Genomic DNA, 15,016 nt, shown 5'->3' with positions numbered 1-15,016 from the left:
AACCCAAACAAAAGACGAAACATGAATGCAGCTGTTAACATGTGAAATTAATCGTAGTGGTCGAAAACCGTTTAATTACATCTTTATTTTCAAATATCAAAAAAATATACTTGAAATGACAATGAGTACAGGTATGCCAGTACTCAGAAAGTTGATTTCTCTGGAATTCAACAAAGATTAAAAAGTTTAAATTGACATGAGGACAGATAAAGACGGGAGTTAATATATCAAAGACATTACAAACTGGATTTCAGTGACTGTGTCTAGTTAATACTCTCCAATTCTTTTAAAAATTTAAACAAAATTTAAACGAAAATTAAAAATTACTCCAGCTTTTAAAGACTACTCGATGAATATCGTGGGTTGTGTCATTAAACTCGACAGGGTACTTGCAGTGATTCTCTTAAAAATTACTTTGCCCCCCCCCCCCTTGCCCCCAACCCAAATGAGGTTTAAAAAAATGCTCAATTGAATACATGTAATAGCCCCACTAAATTACGTCCCAATGTCTTGCAGCCACATAGAAAAATATGTGAACAGTCGGATGTGAATGCCTTTTCTTCTTTGTGGTTGCCTTAACCTGTGCCCAATTTCATGGCTCTGCTAACCGCCGATACCATTTGTCGCTAGCTGTGTAAGTGAAGAATGCCTTAGTAACTTGGAGTACGCACAAGTAACAATTCCCTGCCGACTAGTAATAAACGCTTGACGTAAGCGCCGATTCATTGCTTATGGTTTAATAGCAGAAGCATGAAATTTGGCCCCGGTTGCCCTCTCGCGTTGCAATGCCTCGAGTGACATGGCCCCAAGATTCACCGATTGTTTTAAAACTATTCCTTGGCAGCTGTATCAGGGCCTGCTGTGCCCATGCGCTGTGGATCCTGTGAAGGATAATGTACCCCTTGTCCCTGAGGTCTGTTGCCCATAGGGGGTCGACCGGCTGGTGGAGGCGGTCTGCCTGCTGGTGGAGGGGGCCTCATGCCCGGGGGCCTCATGCCCGGGGGTGGAGGGCGTCCCCCTGGAGGTGGAGGGCGGGCGCCGGGGTGGAAGGGAGGTCTGCCGTGGAATCCCGGTGGTGGTGGGAAGGGTGGCGGAGGTGCAAACCCAAATGCTGCAGAGAGAGAAAGAAGAAATGTTTAATTACTGCTATGCTAAAATCTCCAGTTGGATTAAGTCAATAAAGACAAAAATTAGATAAAACTTGACAAACATGCCTCAGTGCTTGTTGTAAGTACAAAACAATCAAACATGTTCATGTTACATGCAACAGAGTGCAGGTGTCAGGTTATGTTTTCTTCTCATTTTGTTTCTTGGTCTTGTAAGAAAATTTTTGGTCCAGTAAACATTTTGAGCTAGCTACAAGCCCTACAGTATTATGGAGTTTACAACCAACTTCGAGCCCTGTTTTTGGCTTTCAGGATCATATGAAAAGGCACTCAAACCTACCTCCTGGAGGGGGCGGTTGCTGGTGGCGCATCATATGGGGCGGTGGACCCCTAGGCATTCTACCTGGTGGCCCTCTAGGCATACCACCACCCGGGGGTCCCATGGCACCTGGGGGTCCCATGGCACCTGGTGGTCCATGCGGCAACGGGGGCAACTGGTGTGTATCCTCTTCAAGGTTGAAGAAGTTGTTGCTTGATGATCCGTCGGCTGGGACGGGCGGCAATGGTAAAGCTAAAGGAGACGATAAACGTTCAAGTTATAGATCAAATCATTATGAAGCTTTTTACAACAATCAAGGCAACTTGATAAAAGTCTTCATATTCCCATAACATGTTCAATACTGACTACAGTCAACATTTCTTCACTTAGTAATAATAAATATTGCAATATCCATTGGCACTGGGTCAGCCTAGTCTTTATTCCAGCTCCAAACACTTTGTCCAGGACATCCAGGGCCGAATTTCGTAAAGCTGCTTAAGCAGAAAAAAATTGCTAACAGATAAAATTGTCTGCTAAGCCGAAATAAGCAGGCTCCCAGTCACACAATGTCCATGCAACACGGTAGTTTAGCTGGTTTCTTTATTCCGGTAAGCATAACTTTGTCGTGTTTAGCTACTTTTTCGTGCTTAAAAGCAAGATTAATTTGGGTCCAGTTCAAAGTCGGCCTAGTATCTTCCCAGCCACAATCACATCAAAAAGTCTGGCCCATCCAGAGAGATGCTAGCCTAGTCTCCTTTCACCCCCAACTTACCCCCAGGCAGTCCTGGTACAGGCTCGTAATGCTGCTCTGCCATGCCCTTCAGTGGCATCTTAGCCACGGTGCCCTGCTGACCTTGTGACTTGCCCCACTTGACATTTAACCTCCGACCTTTGAGGATGAGTTTCTGAAAGGACAAGTCGGCTGCTTGCTCTGCTGAAGAGCGGGCTGTGAACGTCACAAAGGCACACTGCTGCTTTTGGACTACGTTGATTGAGCGGATCTCTCCAAATTGGTAGAAGTGGTTTCTACAAAAACAAAAGAGACAATACAATTCAACAAAATGTTTTAAACCAATGTTTTTGACTCATTGAAAAATAGCTTGGATTTTGTTCTAAAGAGACTTTTTTAACAATAAGGGTTGTTGTTAAGATTTTGAAGTTTGATTTCTGCTCAATATCTATAAAATCGATGCTGTACCCACTGCTAACACATAGGATTTAAACTGCCTCTAGCCACTGGGCTAGCTCTATTGGTATAGTGGTTAGACATCTGCTCTAGTGATGCAAAGGTCATGAGTTCCAATCCCACCCAAGTAGTTTGCCTGTGGGATTGTTTTCACAGAACTCGGGAAAGTAGAGAGTATACAGTGCCTGGTACAAATCGGTGCAAAGGTCGAGAGAGACCATTTAGAGCTCTGATCGAGGGTGACTATTTTAACAATAAGGTTTTTTGTTATTATTAGAGTATTTCAAAAATTCTGCTACATTTTGTAATGTGATTTTTTTTCTTCAAAATTACAAGCCCTGCCCTGGCAAATAAATATAACACCTCACCTGAGATTTTCTTCGGTGACTTTATCTCCCAGACCGCCGACGTACAACGTCGTAACGTTCTTATCGTCTGGTGGTTCCAGCTTCGGCATGGCATCAGCACGGCGCATCAGCTTCTCGGCCACCGGGTCATTAGCTCCGTAGAAACGGTCCTTGATGTTTTGATCGGCCAGGGGATCATCTGGGTCGGTTGGCCTCTCGTGTCTGAATGTAAAGATTGACGGCAAGGTTAATCATACACATGTGTTGCTGAATAAATTCTTAGGGATGTACTTTGTAATGAAAATCATTTCTTGAAAGTGGTAGAATCTTTGACATGGCATGAAATGCCATGATATCATTGTGGCGTGTCGTGGTCAAGTGGATAGGAGCACTGAGCTCTGGTGTTTCTGATCAGCAGAGTGTCGATTCAAGTCCCGCTCATGACACTTGTGTCCTTATTTGAGACAATACTGTTTCGTCCTTCGAATGGGATGTAAAGCTCCACAATATCGTGTAGGTAAATACTGACAACGCATAGGGACCTCACGGTGATATGCGCTAAAAAAGAATAGTTTCTTAATTGTTATTTATGAGGTTCATTTTTAACACATTGACAACAAGTTCTACCCTTCGTTTCTCTCCAAGGCACCAGACTAATTTTAGCTTTCCACCCTTGGTTTGCTTTCCATTGAATTCCATGGGAAAAACAAAAATAAAACAAATAAGATTGAGGAGGGGTTCTTACCTGTAGGGGCACTCCTCCCCTCTTCGGCATTCCCCTTTGACCCAAAAGGAGCAGATATGAGGTCGATTCCTCTTGTAGTAGGGTGTGGTCCGAGCGAGCTTCATCAGCAAGTCACTCGGTGCCTGTGACTTACCGACGGCCCCAGGCGCTGCAATGCCGTCAACGTTTGCAATCTTAACATAACATACAAATAAAGAGTGATTACAAAATTCAAATTCCACTCAAGTGACTATAATGCCGAAATATCTGGACAGTAAAAAAGTGTTTGGAACCAAACTGTTACACTGCCGTTAAGGGATCTGCAGAAGCTCTGTCTAATGATCAGGGGTGAGAGTCCATGCTGACAAAAAAGTCTGAAATTGGGATCCAGCTCTTAGGATTTACATTGAAATGATGACATTTCCACCTTTGGTAACCCCTGGAGCTTTAGATTCCAAGGAGCTTTTTGGAGTAGCCTCCTTGGAGCTAGATAAGTAGATCAAAGTGCCAGACTTATTCAATTTGGAGAAGAAAAAAATGCAGCATTTAAAAATGTATACCCAGCAGACATAAAAAGGTCTACATAAAATTTCTAAAACTTCTCATCTCTGAATGATCAGACTTACCTGTCTTTCAATGTTTTGTGAGTAGTACTCCTTGTTCACCTCCGATTTGGGCATTTCATCTTTGATGTTCAGTGCAGCGTCTCTTACTTGTATAGGCAATCCTGTGTTTAGGAAAAATTATAAACAACAGAAACTTTTAACAAGGTAAGTTTGTGTTGCCATAATTAGTTTTAAAGAGTGATTACCAAATGTTTTTAAGATCAATTCCCAGTTATAAAGATGAACCTTTCCTTTGCCAAATCGACCCCTGCTTGTTTCTTCATCTGTTTCAGACTTTCAGGCCTGGAATTTCATCTTTGATCATGTTGATAGGGCAAAGGCCATTTTCATTTTGCAAAGGGCACTTCCATTTGAAAATCTTTAAGTCTTTAGGAAACTTTTGAAAGGGCACCAAGGCCGAAGGGGTCCCAAGGCCAAGACAATGGCAACAGAAGCCATTGCCTCTGTGGCATCTATGAAATTCCAGGCCTGCTGTTCCCAACTTACCATACTCCAGATCCAGGAGGCATGTTTGACAGACATTCTTGATCTTGCTACATGTTTGACACACTTCTGTCTTCTTGAATCGCATGCGGGCACCGGGACACCAACGGAAGATGGTGAAGGGACGATCGCAAATCTTACATTCCCTTCCAAACTTCTCTTTGGTCTGTGGCAAAAAAATAAAACAAGACATTAGTCACACATATAGACAAGTAAAGAGTAAAACAGACTTCAAATTAAACCACATAATTTGATTTGATTTTTACTGAGTGTTACAATTGATTTGTATCTATTCTTACCATGCGGATGTACGGGTTGTCTCCGAGACATGTCTGGCAAAGAATCGGAAAGTCCTGAATAAAAAAGTAACGAAATTATTTATTAAAATTAAATGATCAAAATTTCAAATGATGCGAGTCAGATTTATTCAAATTCAAAATAAAAACAACAAAGAATACAATTTAATTTATCTTGACTACTTGGTTGGCAGTGACAGTGTCCAGTATTCTCGGACTAGGCTAGGGCCAAGAAGTGGAGGGAGTCCAATGTATTGGGCTAGGGTTGAGGGGCGACTTTGCAAGGGCGAGATGGACTTGCAGTAGGTGGCATCCGCCACGCACAACCGCATCCTCCGTCGTTTGTGCATTTTTCAATCGTGCATGGCGTTTTGAGTCCCATACATTACCAGAGCACGAATCCATTTTGTCATTAGAATCAAACATTAATTACTCCACGAAACGTCAACAATAATTTCGGAGAACAGAAGTTTGAGACTCTAAAACCCAAACAAACTTACCGCTTCTTCCCAGTTTTGCCGGTTGTACGTGTTCGTGCTTTTGCTCGCCGCCATGTTTTGTGTGGGAATGATTTAGAGCATAGCGCCCTCTTGTGATCACACGCAGGCCAGCCACATGCCAAAATAGGAGGGCCCCCAACACAGCGAAAAATCCCCCACACGGCTTGGTCACGGTGCAGCCACGAGAGGGCCTCACCAAGCGCTTGATTATGACGTCACGGATACGCTCCTTTTATGGCAGTTTTCATGAATGAAATTGATGCGCATGCGCCGTGGTTAGCGTCTCGACCTCTTCTGATGCATTGTTTCGACAGAGTAGCTTACGCTCTTCAAAACGATCCCAAAATCGTACGAATTGGCAGTTTTTTTCTATTTTTTACTGAATATTGTTGACGTCAACCTGAACATCAACAACTCGCAGATACGTACCTGAATTTTGGAGTTTGGTAAGTCATATTTTCATTGCATTTTTAGTGAGAAAGTTCGTCAGTGTCTCAAAGTGTTCATGATACATTCAAGATTCGTTTGCAACGTGTTTCCATGCATGGGGTCAAAGTACAAGCTAGCGTCAATTTTATTCGTGGGGACGGGACTGGGTTTTTTGAAGTGCGTACGTGAGGTGCGCAAGTGCGTGCGTGATGCCCATACGTGATGCGATTATCCGTGCACGAGTTGACCGCGGGCGGGTTGTTGACCTTCGGGGGAATGATGAAGAGTTTGTTTACAATACACAGTTAGGGCTAGAGTGGGGGTGTGTAAAGAGTTTAATATGCAATGTGCGATCGCAAATGAATGCAATGATGACCTTTTTTTTAGAAATTACAAACGGTTTTCTTTATCAAACGTCGGGTTAGGAGTAGTTTCTCGTTGATCTCCTGTGATTTTTTTAAAACAAATGTTGGGTAAATTTCTCAATTGTTCTTTCTTTAATCTCTCTCTTGAGACAACAACTTCACACACCACTGCCCCCCAACAAAACTGGATGTTATGTTTCATTCAGTCGTGAATTGAAACAGTTGTGGAGTGTTGAGCTAGAGAAGAGGTACATGTAGAGGTATAACTTGTAAGTAATGATTGATACTAACAAAACGGATAACTTTCCGTATGGCGCCACCACTTTTTCACTCATTTTTACAAAAAGGGATATATCAATCAGGTAAATTAGATACTATATTATTTTATTTCGAATAAAAAAGTGGTGGCGCCATACGGAAACTTTTCCAACAAAACTAGTCATATTCATGTGTGTAGGGGACTGTAGAGAGATGAGAATGAGATGAGAAGAGATGAGAGTGAGAAGAGATAGCTTCTTTTTCATACATTGTTCATTGACCTTGATTGCAAATTTGCATTGCATTGCATTGTATTCTATTATTGACATTGTAGACTTTGCAAAGACCATTGGTGGAGCATGAAGGTAGGATTACCTCCCATGATGGAGCATGGAGGATACCATTTCTTCCTTCATGGATGCAGGATGAAAAAGCTCAGACCATGCATGGAGGAAGGAAAATTAATTCCTCCACAGACGAAAACTTGATTGGTCCATTGGAAATGTTTTTGAAGTAATTTGATTATTTGTCAATAATTTAATAATTAGGCCAGTACAGTAGTGCTTTTTAAGACAGTCAGTATACAGCGCTTTGATTTGAAGCGATATGTGTATGGAAAATTAAGTTTGAAAACTCTGCTGCCAAAATGCAAGAAATCAAACTTTTCGGGGGAATTTTTTTTGTTTTTTATGCAATTTTTTTTGTTTTTTAGGGGTTTTTTTTAACGAAAAAGGTTATTTAAAACGATCTCAGCAAAAACAATCTGCTTGCCTAAATGTCTCGACCAAAATGTTTCATTTATGTATTGTGTGTTTTAGCAGTAGAAAACACAATGGATATTTGACATTTTTAAAAGAATGGCGGCCATCTTGAAATAAAAAATAAAAAGCCCCTCCTCCCATTTTTGAGAAACCCGGACGCTGCACATATTAATTTTTTTACTCGTCCTAATACAGAAAAAGAGAGAGAGAGTCGGAGCATCAAAATGAGCATCCTATTCCCAGTCTTTCTAACAGCAGCTGCGGTGTTCACAGTGTATTATGTTCTCATTCACCTCGTCTACGGACCATGGAAGCGGTTCCAGTACTTCAACAAGGAAATCCCAGGTCCTCCTGCCCTCCCGATCGTCGGGAATGCTCATATGTTTGACAGGGACCCTGCCAGTAAGTTGCGTTATATTGTTTTTACCGCATTTTTGTCTCCTGGGCCCAATTTCATGGCTCTGCTTAATACTGCAGAATTCTGCGCTTACAATCACGATTCCCCACTTACATGTACGTGCAACCGAATTTCTGCGCTAGCCTTGTAAGCGTAGAATGCCTAGTAGCGTGGAGTACGCACGCGCAGAAGCCAAAACTCGCCGCTAACCCCTGAAATACGCTTGCCGTAAGCACTGAATTCCCTGCTTCCGTAAGCGCCGATTCTGTGCTGACTGTAAGCAGAGCCGTGAAATTGGGCCCTGCCCTGTGACCTCTGTGAACCGTGTGACCCCCTTGCCTGTATATTTTGTTTTGGGAAAGGCAAGGACACCAAGGCATTTTCTCTTTGGTAAGGGGCCATTCATAATAGTCAATTTAAAAACCACCCACCCACCCAAAATTTAGATTTTTAAATATTGATTTACACCACAATATAATGATGCGGATTTATCGGGTCAAAGGACTCAAACATCGAGCAGATCAAGCAGCCTTCTTTATTGTATCATGTAAAAAAAAAAATAACAATAATTTTGATTTTCAGTTATTTCTTTTGACCCACCCACCCACAATTTCGAAAAAATATTTAACACTGATTATTATGAATGGCCCATCAAGGGAACCTTATTGAGTAAATTGAAAATAATTTCTACTGAAGTATTTCAAGCTTCTCAATGGATGACTGTGAGACCTGACACTAGGTGGCAGCAGACTAGGTAAAGGCCGTAACCGAATCAGGGGCTACGGCTACGACTGTTGCTGAGGATGTCCTTTACTTAAATGTATGATGACGTAGTTGTAACTGTAGCCACTACATCGCACACGTCCATAGAGCTTCGTAATTGATGGAAATTTCCCTGGTAAATTTAAATCTGCATGGATAAAATGTATGCCATATTCATGTTTGCTTAAAATTATCTTTTTAATTATCTTTTTTTTTTAGAATTCTATCAGCAGGTCTTACAATTTTGCCGGGATTATCCCAAAGTTTTCCGGATCATGCTTGGACCAACTTGTATGATTGCCATTCATAATGCGAAAGATGCTGAGGTAAATAAAAAAAAAATTTTTTCCCCTTGCAATTTACAGTTGTCACTGGTATCTTGCTAATTGTTGTTTACCAGAAAAACTCTAAGCTATGTTTCTGTTGTTTAAAGGCACTGGACACTATTGGTTATAACTGAAAAAAATTGTTAGCAGAAAATTGTATTGGTAACGAGCAATGGAGAGCTGTTGATAGTATGTATTAATACTATTATTTTTATAAATTGTTGCTGAGTTATTTTATTGTTTTATAAAGGTCCTGTTTAACAGTACAAAGCACATTACCAAAAGCTTTGTGTATGACTTCCTTCATCCGTGGCTAGGAGCAGGCCTACTTACAAGGTAAACTCAAAATACCTCTATACAGGGACGCAAGGAAGTTAACCGGGATTGGTGATGTTTTTCAAAACAGACAAATGACACTCAAAAGTTCAGTAAAGCATATAATTTAAGAAGCACTCTCTCCTGCTGATTAGAAAAAAAATAGTTTAAGAAATTGATGATTCCTAAGAGGGGTTATGTCTATTTTAATAAAGACGCTCATTTTGCAAGCTGTCCAAGGAATACTTGACAAAACAATTGAGCGTTTCGTTTATACCCTTTGCTACTTAATACTAAAATGTTTAGAGTCAGTCACACAGCTCGAAACTGGACCCAATTGCCACTGGTTTTCAAATCCTGCACCATGTTTAGAGTCGGTCACACAGCTCGAAACTGGACCCAAGCCACAGGTTTCAAATCCTGCACAAATACAATTTTCTGGAACTCTTTATTTTTCCAGTAAAGGGAGCAAGTGGTTTCATCGTCGTAAGCTCCTGACGCCAACATTCCATTTCAGCATCCTGAACAACTTTCGGGTTGTGTTTAATGAAAAGGCTGACATCTTGGCACGGAAGCTGTCGACAATGGCAGACGGTCGAGCGTTTAACATATTCCCAATTATAACACAGTGTTCTTTGGATATTATCTGTGGTAAGTATAGTTTGTAATCGGTATTTCAAGTATTGCATGCAGGTGAGGTATCAATAAATATTTGGTTTGTGGTAATACCATGTGTGTATCTACTTGCCAGGTAGAGATTGTTCTTAAAGAGATCTTGCTTTATATTCTACAACCACAGAGTAGATTTTTTTAATTCAGAAGACTTCCGAGTTCTGAAAAGAACTGTCCTGTATTTTAATCACTACCTGGGCGGAAGGTAGACAATTAACTGCACTTCTGCAGAGTGAGTACTTATTCGGTCTCTTTAAAATTTAACTTTAACTTTTGCAGAAACGGCAATGGGGAAGAACATCCGTGCGCAGGAGGACGAGAAGAGTGAATACGTACAGTCGGTCATAAAGTGAGTTGGGAAAAGAAAATTTGGTTTACTTCTCTATGATTGACCCGCTGACTAGTTTAAGTGTTCACACTTTTGCGGAAGCAAAGCGAATTTTCTTGCGTCACAATTGGAAAACAGTGTGTATTGATTGTTCCTCAGCTTAATGCCCTTGCCATTCGTTTACGGATGAAGTATGAACATATCAATTTTTTTGTTTCTTTACTCTCTTTGTTCCTTTTGTTGCTTTCCTTTCGGCAGATTGGTTCATTTTATTTAGTGGTATGAATGCTCTTTATATTTCTCATCATCATTTGGCAAAGACTTCTGGCCGTGGACACCTCGTCCTCAAGTTCAGACCTGTATGCTTCATTTTTGAAAAGGCAAGGGCACCAAGGCATTTTCTCTTTGGCAAAGGGCACCCTATGAGGAAATTGTAAATTTCTACTAGAGCATTTCAAGGGCACCAAGGCAATGGCAAGGGGCAACGGAGGCAATCGCCTCCGTTGCCTCCGTGAAGTATCAGGCCTGCAAGTTGTAGTGGTGGCGCACTCCTGGAGTCACCGCCATCATCTGGTCTCTTTAAATCGCTGCTCTTCTCAGCTCTCCTCTCTTTATATTTGATCATTGTTAATAATATTTGTTTTAGAGTTAGGATTATGTTTTTTATTGATTCCTATTCTAGAATGAGTGAGTTGATCCAAGAGAGACAGAAGTACCCTTGGTATTGGTTTGACGGTCTCTACTCCGTGTTACCGAGCGGTAAAGAGCACGCTCGATGCTTGAAAGTCCTTCATGATGCTACAAGCTCAGTAAGTTACCTTCCAAACCTACAATTTGTAATAGAGAGAGGGATGGTTCAGATTGAGTCTTCTGAACCTCTAGCTCTTTTCACTAGATAGTCCCCGGGGCTGAATAACCGCAGGCCCTTTCACACTACGGTTCCTTTACCCCTGGTCTGGCAAATGGGCACAACCCGGGGTAGCGGTAAAAGCCTGGGGTAATGAAATGTGCAACTGAAATCCTGTGGAATTAAATGCGAGCATTTGAATGACCCTTTTTGGGATCTGAGAAAGATTAATTGAATTGAATTGAATAGGGACACAGTTTAAAAGTGCGCCCAGGTAATTGTGGGGTAAGAAAAGTCATGGGGCCACACTGAGTCTGTTTTCCACGGGGATAAAACAAACAGAGTGAAAAGTGTGTCCGTCTCCTTGGTCATTAAAACCCTGCACTGTGCCAACACGCCAAATTGTTCTGTAGGCTTAAAAACAATATCTGTTGGTTGAATACATACAGTCTGGTTGTCTTCCCTCTGAAAAAAACGCCCCAAACACAGTTACTTTCTTTTCATCTTCCTACTATTATTATTTTATTATTATTTATTTGACTAAAACAACACTAGGTTATTAAAGAGAGAAATAGCAAGTTCAGTGAACTCTACCCCAGAGGGATTGATGAGCAATCGGTGGAAGAGCCCAAGAAGCGGCGTCTGGCCTTTCTGGACCTCCTGCTACACATGCACCGCGAGGACAACAGCTTCACGTTCGAAGATATCAGAGAGGAGGTCGACACCTTCATGTTCGAGGTGAGAGTTTCTGAGTTTCAAAAGCCTGTTTCACACGAGATCTCAAAACGTTGGCTGTTGCTCTGAAAATCGAAATATTGTGTGATGTGAAATGAATCCTTGTGATAAAATTGCCACGGACCTGCATTATAAACAACTGGGATCAAGACCTCCTCCAAAAATCACATTCCTTTTTTTGAGTTGCTCCATCTCTTACCCCATGAGCGTTACAACGACTAACTAAATAGTCATACGAGCTCCTGGGCCCAATTTCATGGCTCTGCTTACCGTAAGCACAGAATTGGCGCTTACGGAAGCAGAGAATTCTGTGCTTACGGCAAGCGTTGTTCACGGGCTAGCGGCGAATTTTGGCTTCTGCGCATGCGTACTCCACTTTATTAGGCATTCTACGCTTACAAGGCTAGCGCAGAAATTCGGCGCTTGCACGTAAGCGGGGAATCGTGATCGTAAGCGCAGAATTCGGCGGTAAGCAGAGCCATGAAATTGGGCCCTGGTCTGCCTAACTCTGCTAAGCAAATACATTTTGTGTTAATAGTAATTTTGTTCTGCTTAAGTAGCTCTTTGAAAGTGGGCTCTTTTTCTATTACGTAGGTTTTGCTAGATATTTGTATGACTGGTTTTTGTTTAGGGTCATGACACCACAGCTGCAGGTGCATCTTGGTGCCTGTACCTACTGGGACGACATCCCGAGATTCAGCAGAGGGTCCACGAGGAGCTGGACGAAGTCTTTGGTGAGTAAAATCATTTTGTGATTTTTGCATTTTATTTATGGAACAAACAAATAAATAAATAGTTCTTATATTACAAGAACATTTCTTAAGTGTTACCAACTGCTGAAACTGCAAAATATATTGCTTGACAATTTTCTGGTAGGCAAAAATAAACAGGATACCATTCATAAATATGTTGAATGGTATTTTGGCTGGTAACCTGATCTGGTAGGCACAATTTGATTCGATGGGCCAGTAACATTGCTGTTATCCTGTATACAGGGAGTGAGTGTGTTTATATTGGAATACTTTAGTCATTAAAGGGAAGGTACATGTTTGGTAATTACTCAAAACAAATATTAACTTTATAACTGACATAGTAACGAGCATTGGAGAGATGTTGATAGTATAAAACATTGTGGGAACTGATTCCCTTTGAAGTACCTTTTTGAGAAAGAGGTAATTTCTCACTAAAATATTAAAAGACTTTTAGCTAGAAGTCTTTTATTCCTATCTGAAAGCACACAAATTCGTCCAACTTCGATGACCAATTGAGCCCAAATTTTCACAGGCTTGTTATTTTATGCTTATGATGGGATACACCAAGTAAGAACACTGGTTGTTGACAATTACCAAACGTATACAGTGCCTTTAAACTCAATGGATGAGCAGTTAATCCACCTGGGGCAGTTAGCAGCCCTATTGGTTTGTGCATGATTAGTCCATTGTTTTGAAAAGGAATGACATAAAGATAACAGGTGTGAGTTGTCGCGTGAAAATGATGTTTTATTCTGGCATCGTTCCTGTAATGCCCTCTTAGGTGACAATGATGAGCCAGCAACGTCTGACCAGCTGCAGCGTCTTTCGTACCTGACCCGCGTCTTGAAGGAAACTCTCAGGATTTATCCCTCTGTGCCTTTCATCGGACGCACCCTTGAGGAGGATTGTGTGATTGGTGAGTGGAAAAACTTCCCATCCTCACAGGGGGTTCTTTTTTTTAATAATCCATTTGTGGCATGACAATGTGTCGCTACACACTGAATGAAGATGTACATGTATGTAGCATAATTTACCTGTAGTAGTTTCAGCTTCATTAGTTGTCAAGTTTTTGAGAAGAAAAAAAAAGGAAAGCACAGAGCTTTTTTTTTTTCTTTAGGAGAATCCGTTGCGTAAAAACATGCTAAAATAATTTCTGTCTCATTGAGACGAAAATTGTTTTTGTAATTTTTTTTTATACTAATTTCTTAAAATCCACAGCACCTTAGCAAGTAGTATGAAGAAAGACATAATGAAAGCCACATGTGAAAGTATCAGCTGAATACAGTGTCCTCTTGCTGAGAAAACGGTTACAAAACTGTCGCAATATTTTTGAATCCATCCACTCTTAGCGAGGGTACCAACCGCACCTCTGGCCGCAGCATTCACGAACGGACACACCAACCCTCAGAAATCTGAGGAAATATTCATGCTGAATCTTTTCTCAGATTTTATACTGAAAAACTATCCAAACCTAATTACCTTCAGGCGAATTCTTCCTCAGAATAGTTAATCAACAGCCTGACGAGCCCCTCTTGATATTCTTATACCCAAAGGTGGATACAAGTTACCCAAAGGGGTGAATGCTATCGCCCTGATTACTGGGCTCCATAGGGACCCCGAGGTATTCCCCAACCCTGAGGAGTTTGATCCCGATAGATTCTTGCCGGAGAATTGCGTTAACCGTCACGCCTACGCCTACGTACCTTTCTCAGCCGGCGCAAGAAACTGTATCGGTGAGTTCGATGCACAATTTTGTGGCTATTGTGTTTTGTTTACAGAGCCCTTGCCTAAAGATTGGGTGATTTTTCGGAATTTTCCTTTTCTCTTAAACAAACATGTAAAACAAAAGTTTTAATAACTATGGTACTTTCGAACAGAATCATAACGTCGCGACCACACCTGATCTTCTCAGAGCCATCATACCCACAACAAAATTAAATACATAGTTGCACTTGCAAGTTTACTACTTTTAGTAACTACTTATGACAAAATGAATTGAATTTTGGAAAAAAAGAAAAAAAGAGAAATGTTTTTGATCAATTTTGATCTGTTGTTTTTAGGTCAACGCTTCGCTATGATGGAAGAGAAGGTGATGGTGTCTGCCGTCCTGAGACGGTTCAACATCCAATCCCTGCAGACTCCAGACGAAGTGTTGCCACTGTCGGAGCTGATTCTACGTCCCAGCGGTGGTATTCAGGTCAAGCTTACACCGAGGTCATAAGTTCAAAAGGTCATCAAGATGGTAATGTATAGACCTTTCCCATTTTTGCTAAACGGGCGGCTGGATGTTAGCAAAACATTCAGTCGTGTTAACAAATGTGTTAGCCAAATTCAATATCTGCTGCAAACTTTTAAAATTAAATTCAATACCACCTATGGCTGGTTGCTTTATTTCCAACAAATTCAACACCGTTATTATTGGAATGGATGTATCTGTTTTACTGTTGTTATAAACTGTGGCTATTTGTTTTTGCATTTGTTG

The 15,016-nt window shown here is 41.2% G+C and overlaps 2 protein-coding genes across 3 annotated transcripts; one reads left to right on the top strand and one right to left on the bottom strand.

Annotated features, from left to right (window-relative positions):
* Positions 1–34: 34 nt before the first annotated feature.
* On the bottom strand, positions 35–5,641 carry LOC117303655 (pre-mRNA-splicing factor RBM22-like). The gene is made up of 9 exons (XM_033787897.1): positions 5,588–5,641; positions 5,091–5,144; positions 4,795–4,957; positions 4,309–4,409; positions 3,704–3,876; positions 2,980–3,180; positions 2,198–2,451; positions 1,447–1,677; positions 35–1,111 (listed from the first exon to the last, which is right to left on the bottom strand). Exons 1-9 carry the CDS (start codon positions 5,639–5,641, stop codon positions 831–833), a joined length of 1,512 nt encoding a protein of 503 aa, XP_033643788.1. The 3' UTR covers positions 35–830.
* An 893-nt stretch (positions 5,642–6,534) lies between these two features.
* On the top strand, positions 6,535–14,813 carry LOC117303653 (cytochrome P450 4V2-like). Of its 2 annotated transcripts, none has more exons than XM_033787894.1 (12): positions 6,535–6,641; positions 7,596–7,802; positions 8,779–8,885; positions 9,136–9,221; positions 9,661–9,851; positions 10,152–10,221; positions 10,883–11,009; positions 11,603–11,785; positions 12,414–12,516; positions 13,316–13,450; positions 14,088–14,267; positions 14,595–14,813. In XM_033787894.1, the coding sequence occupies exons 2-12, from the start codon at positions 7,625–7,627 to the stop codon at positions 14,753–14,755; spliced, it is 1,521 nt and encodes a 506-aa protein (XP_033643785.1). In that variant the 5' UTR covers positions 6,535–6,641; positions 7,596–7,624; the 3' UTR covers positions 14,756–14,813. The 2 variants fall into 2 exon arrangements, with proteins under 2 accessions (XP_033643785.1, XP_033643784.1); XM_033787893.1 differs by having other exon boundaries at positions 6,535–6,650.
* The last annotated feature ends 203 nt before the right edge of the window (positions 14,814–15,016 follow it).

This window comes from Asterias rubens, chromosome 20 (genome assembly GCF_902459465.1).
Source record: "Asterias rubens chromosome 20, eAstRub1.3, whole genome shotgun sequence".
Classification (NCBI taxonomy): Eukaryota; Metazoa; Echinodermata; class Asteroidea; order Forcipulatida; family Asteriidae; genus Asterias; species Asterias rubens.
This window is presented reverse-complemented; position numbering and strand designations above follow the sequence as displayed.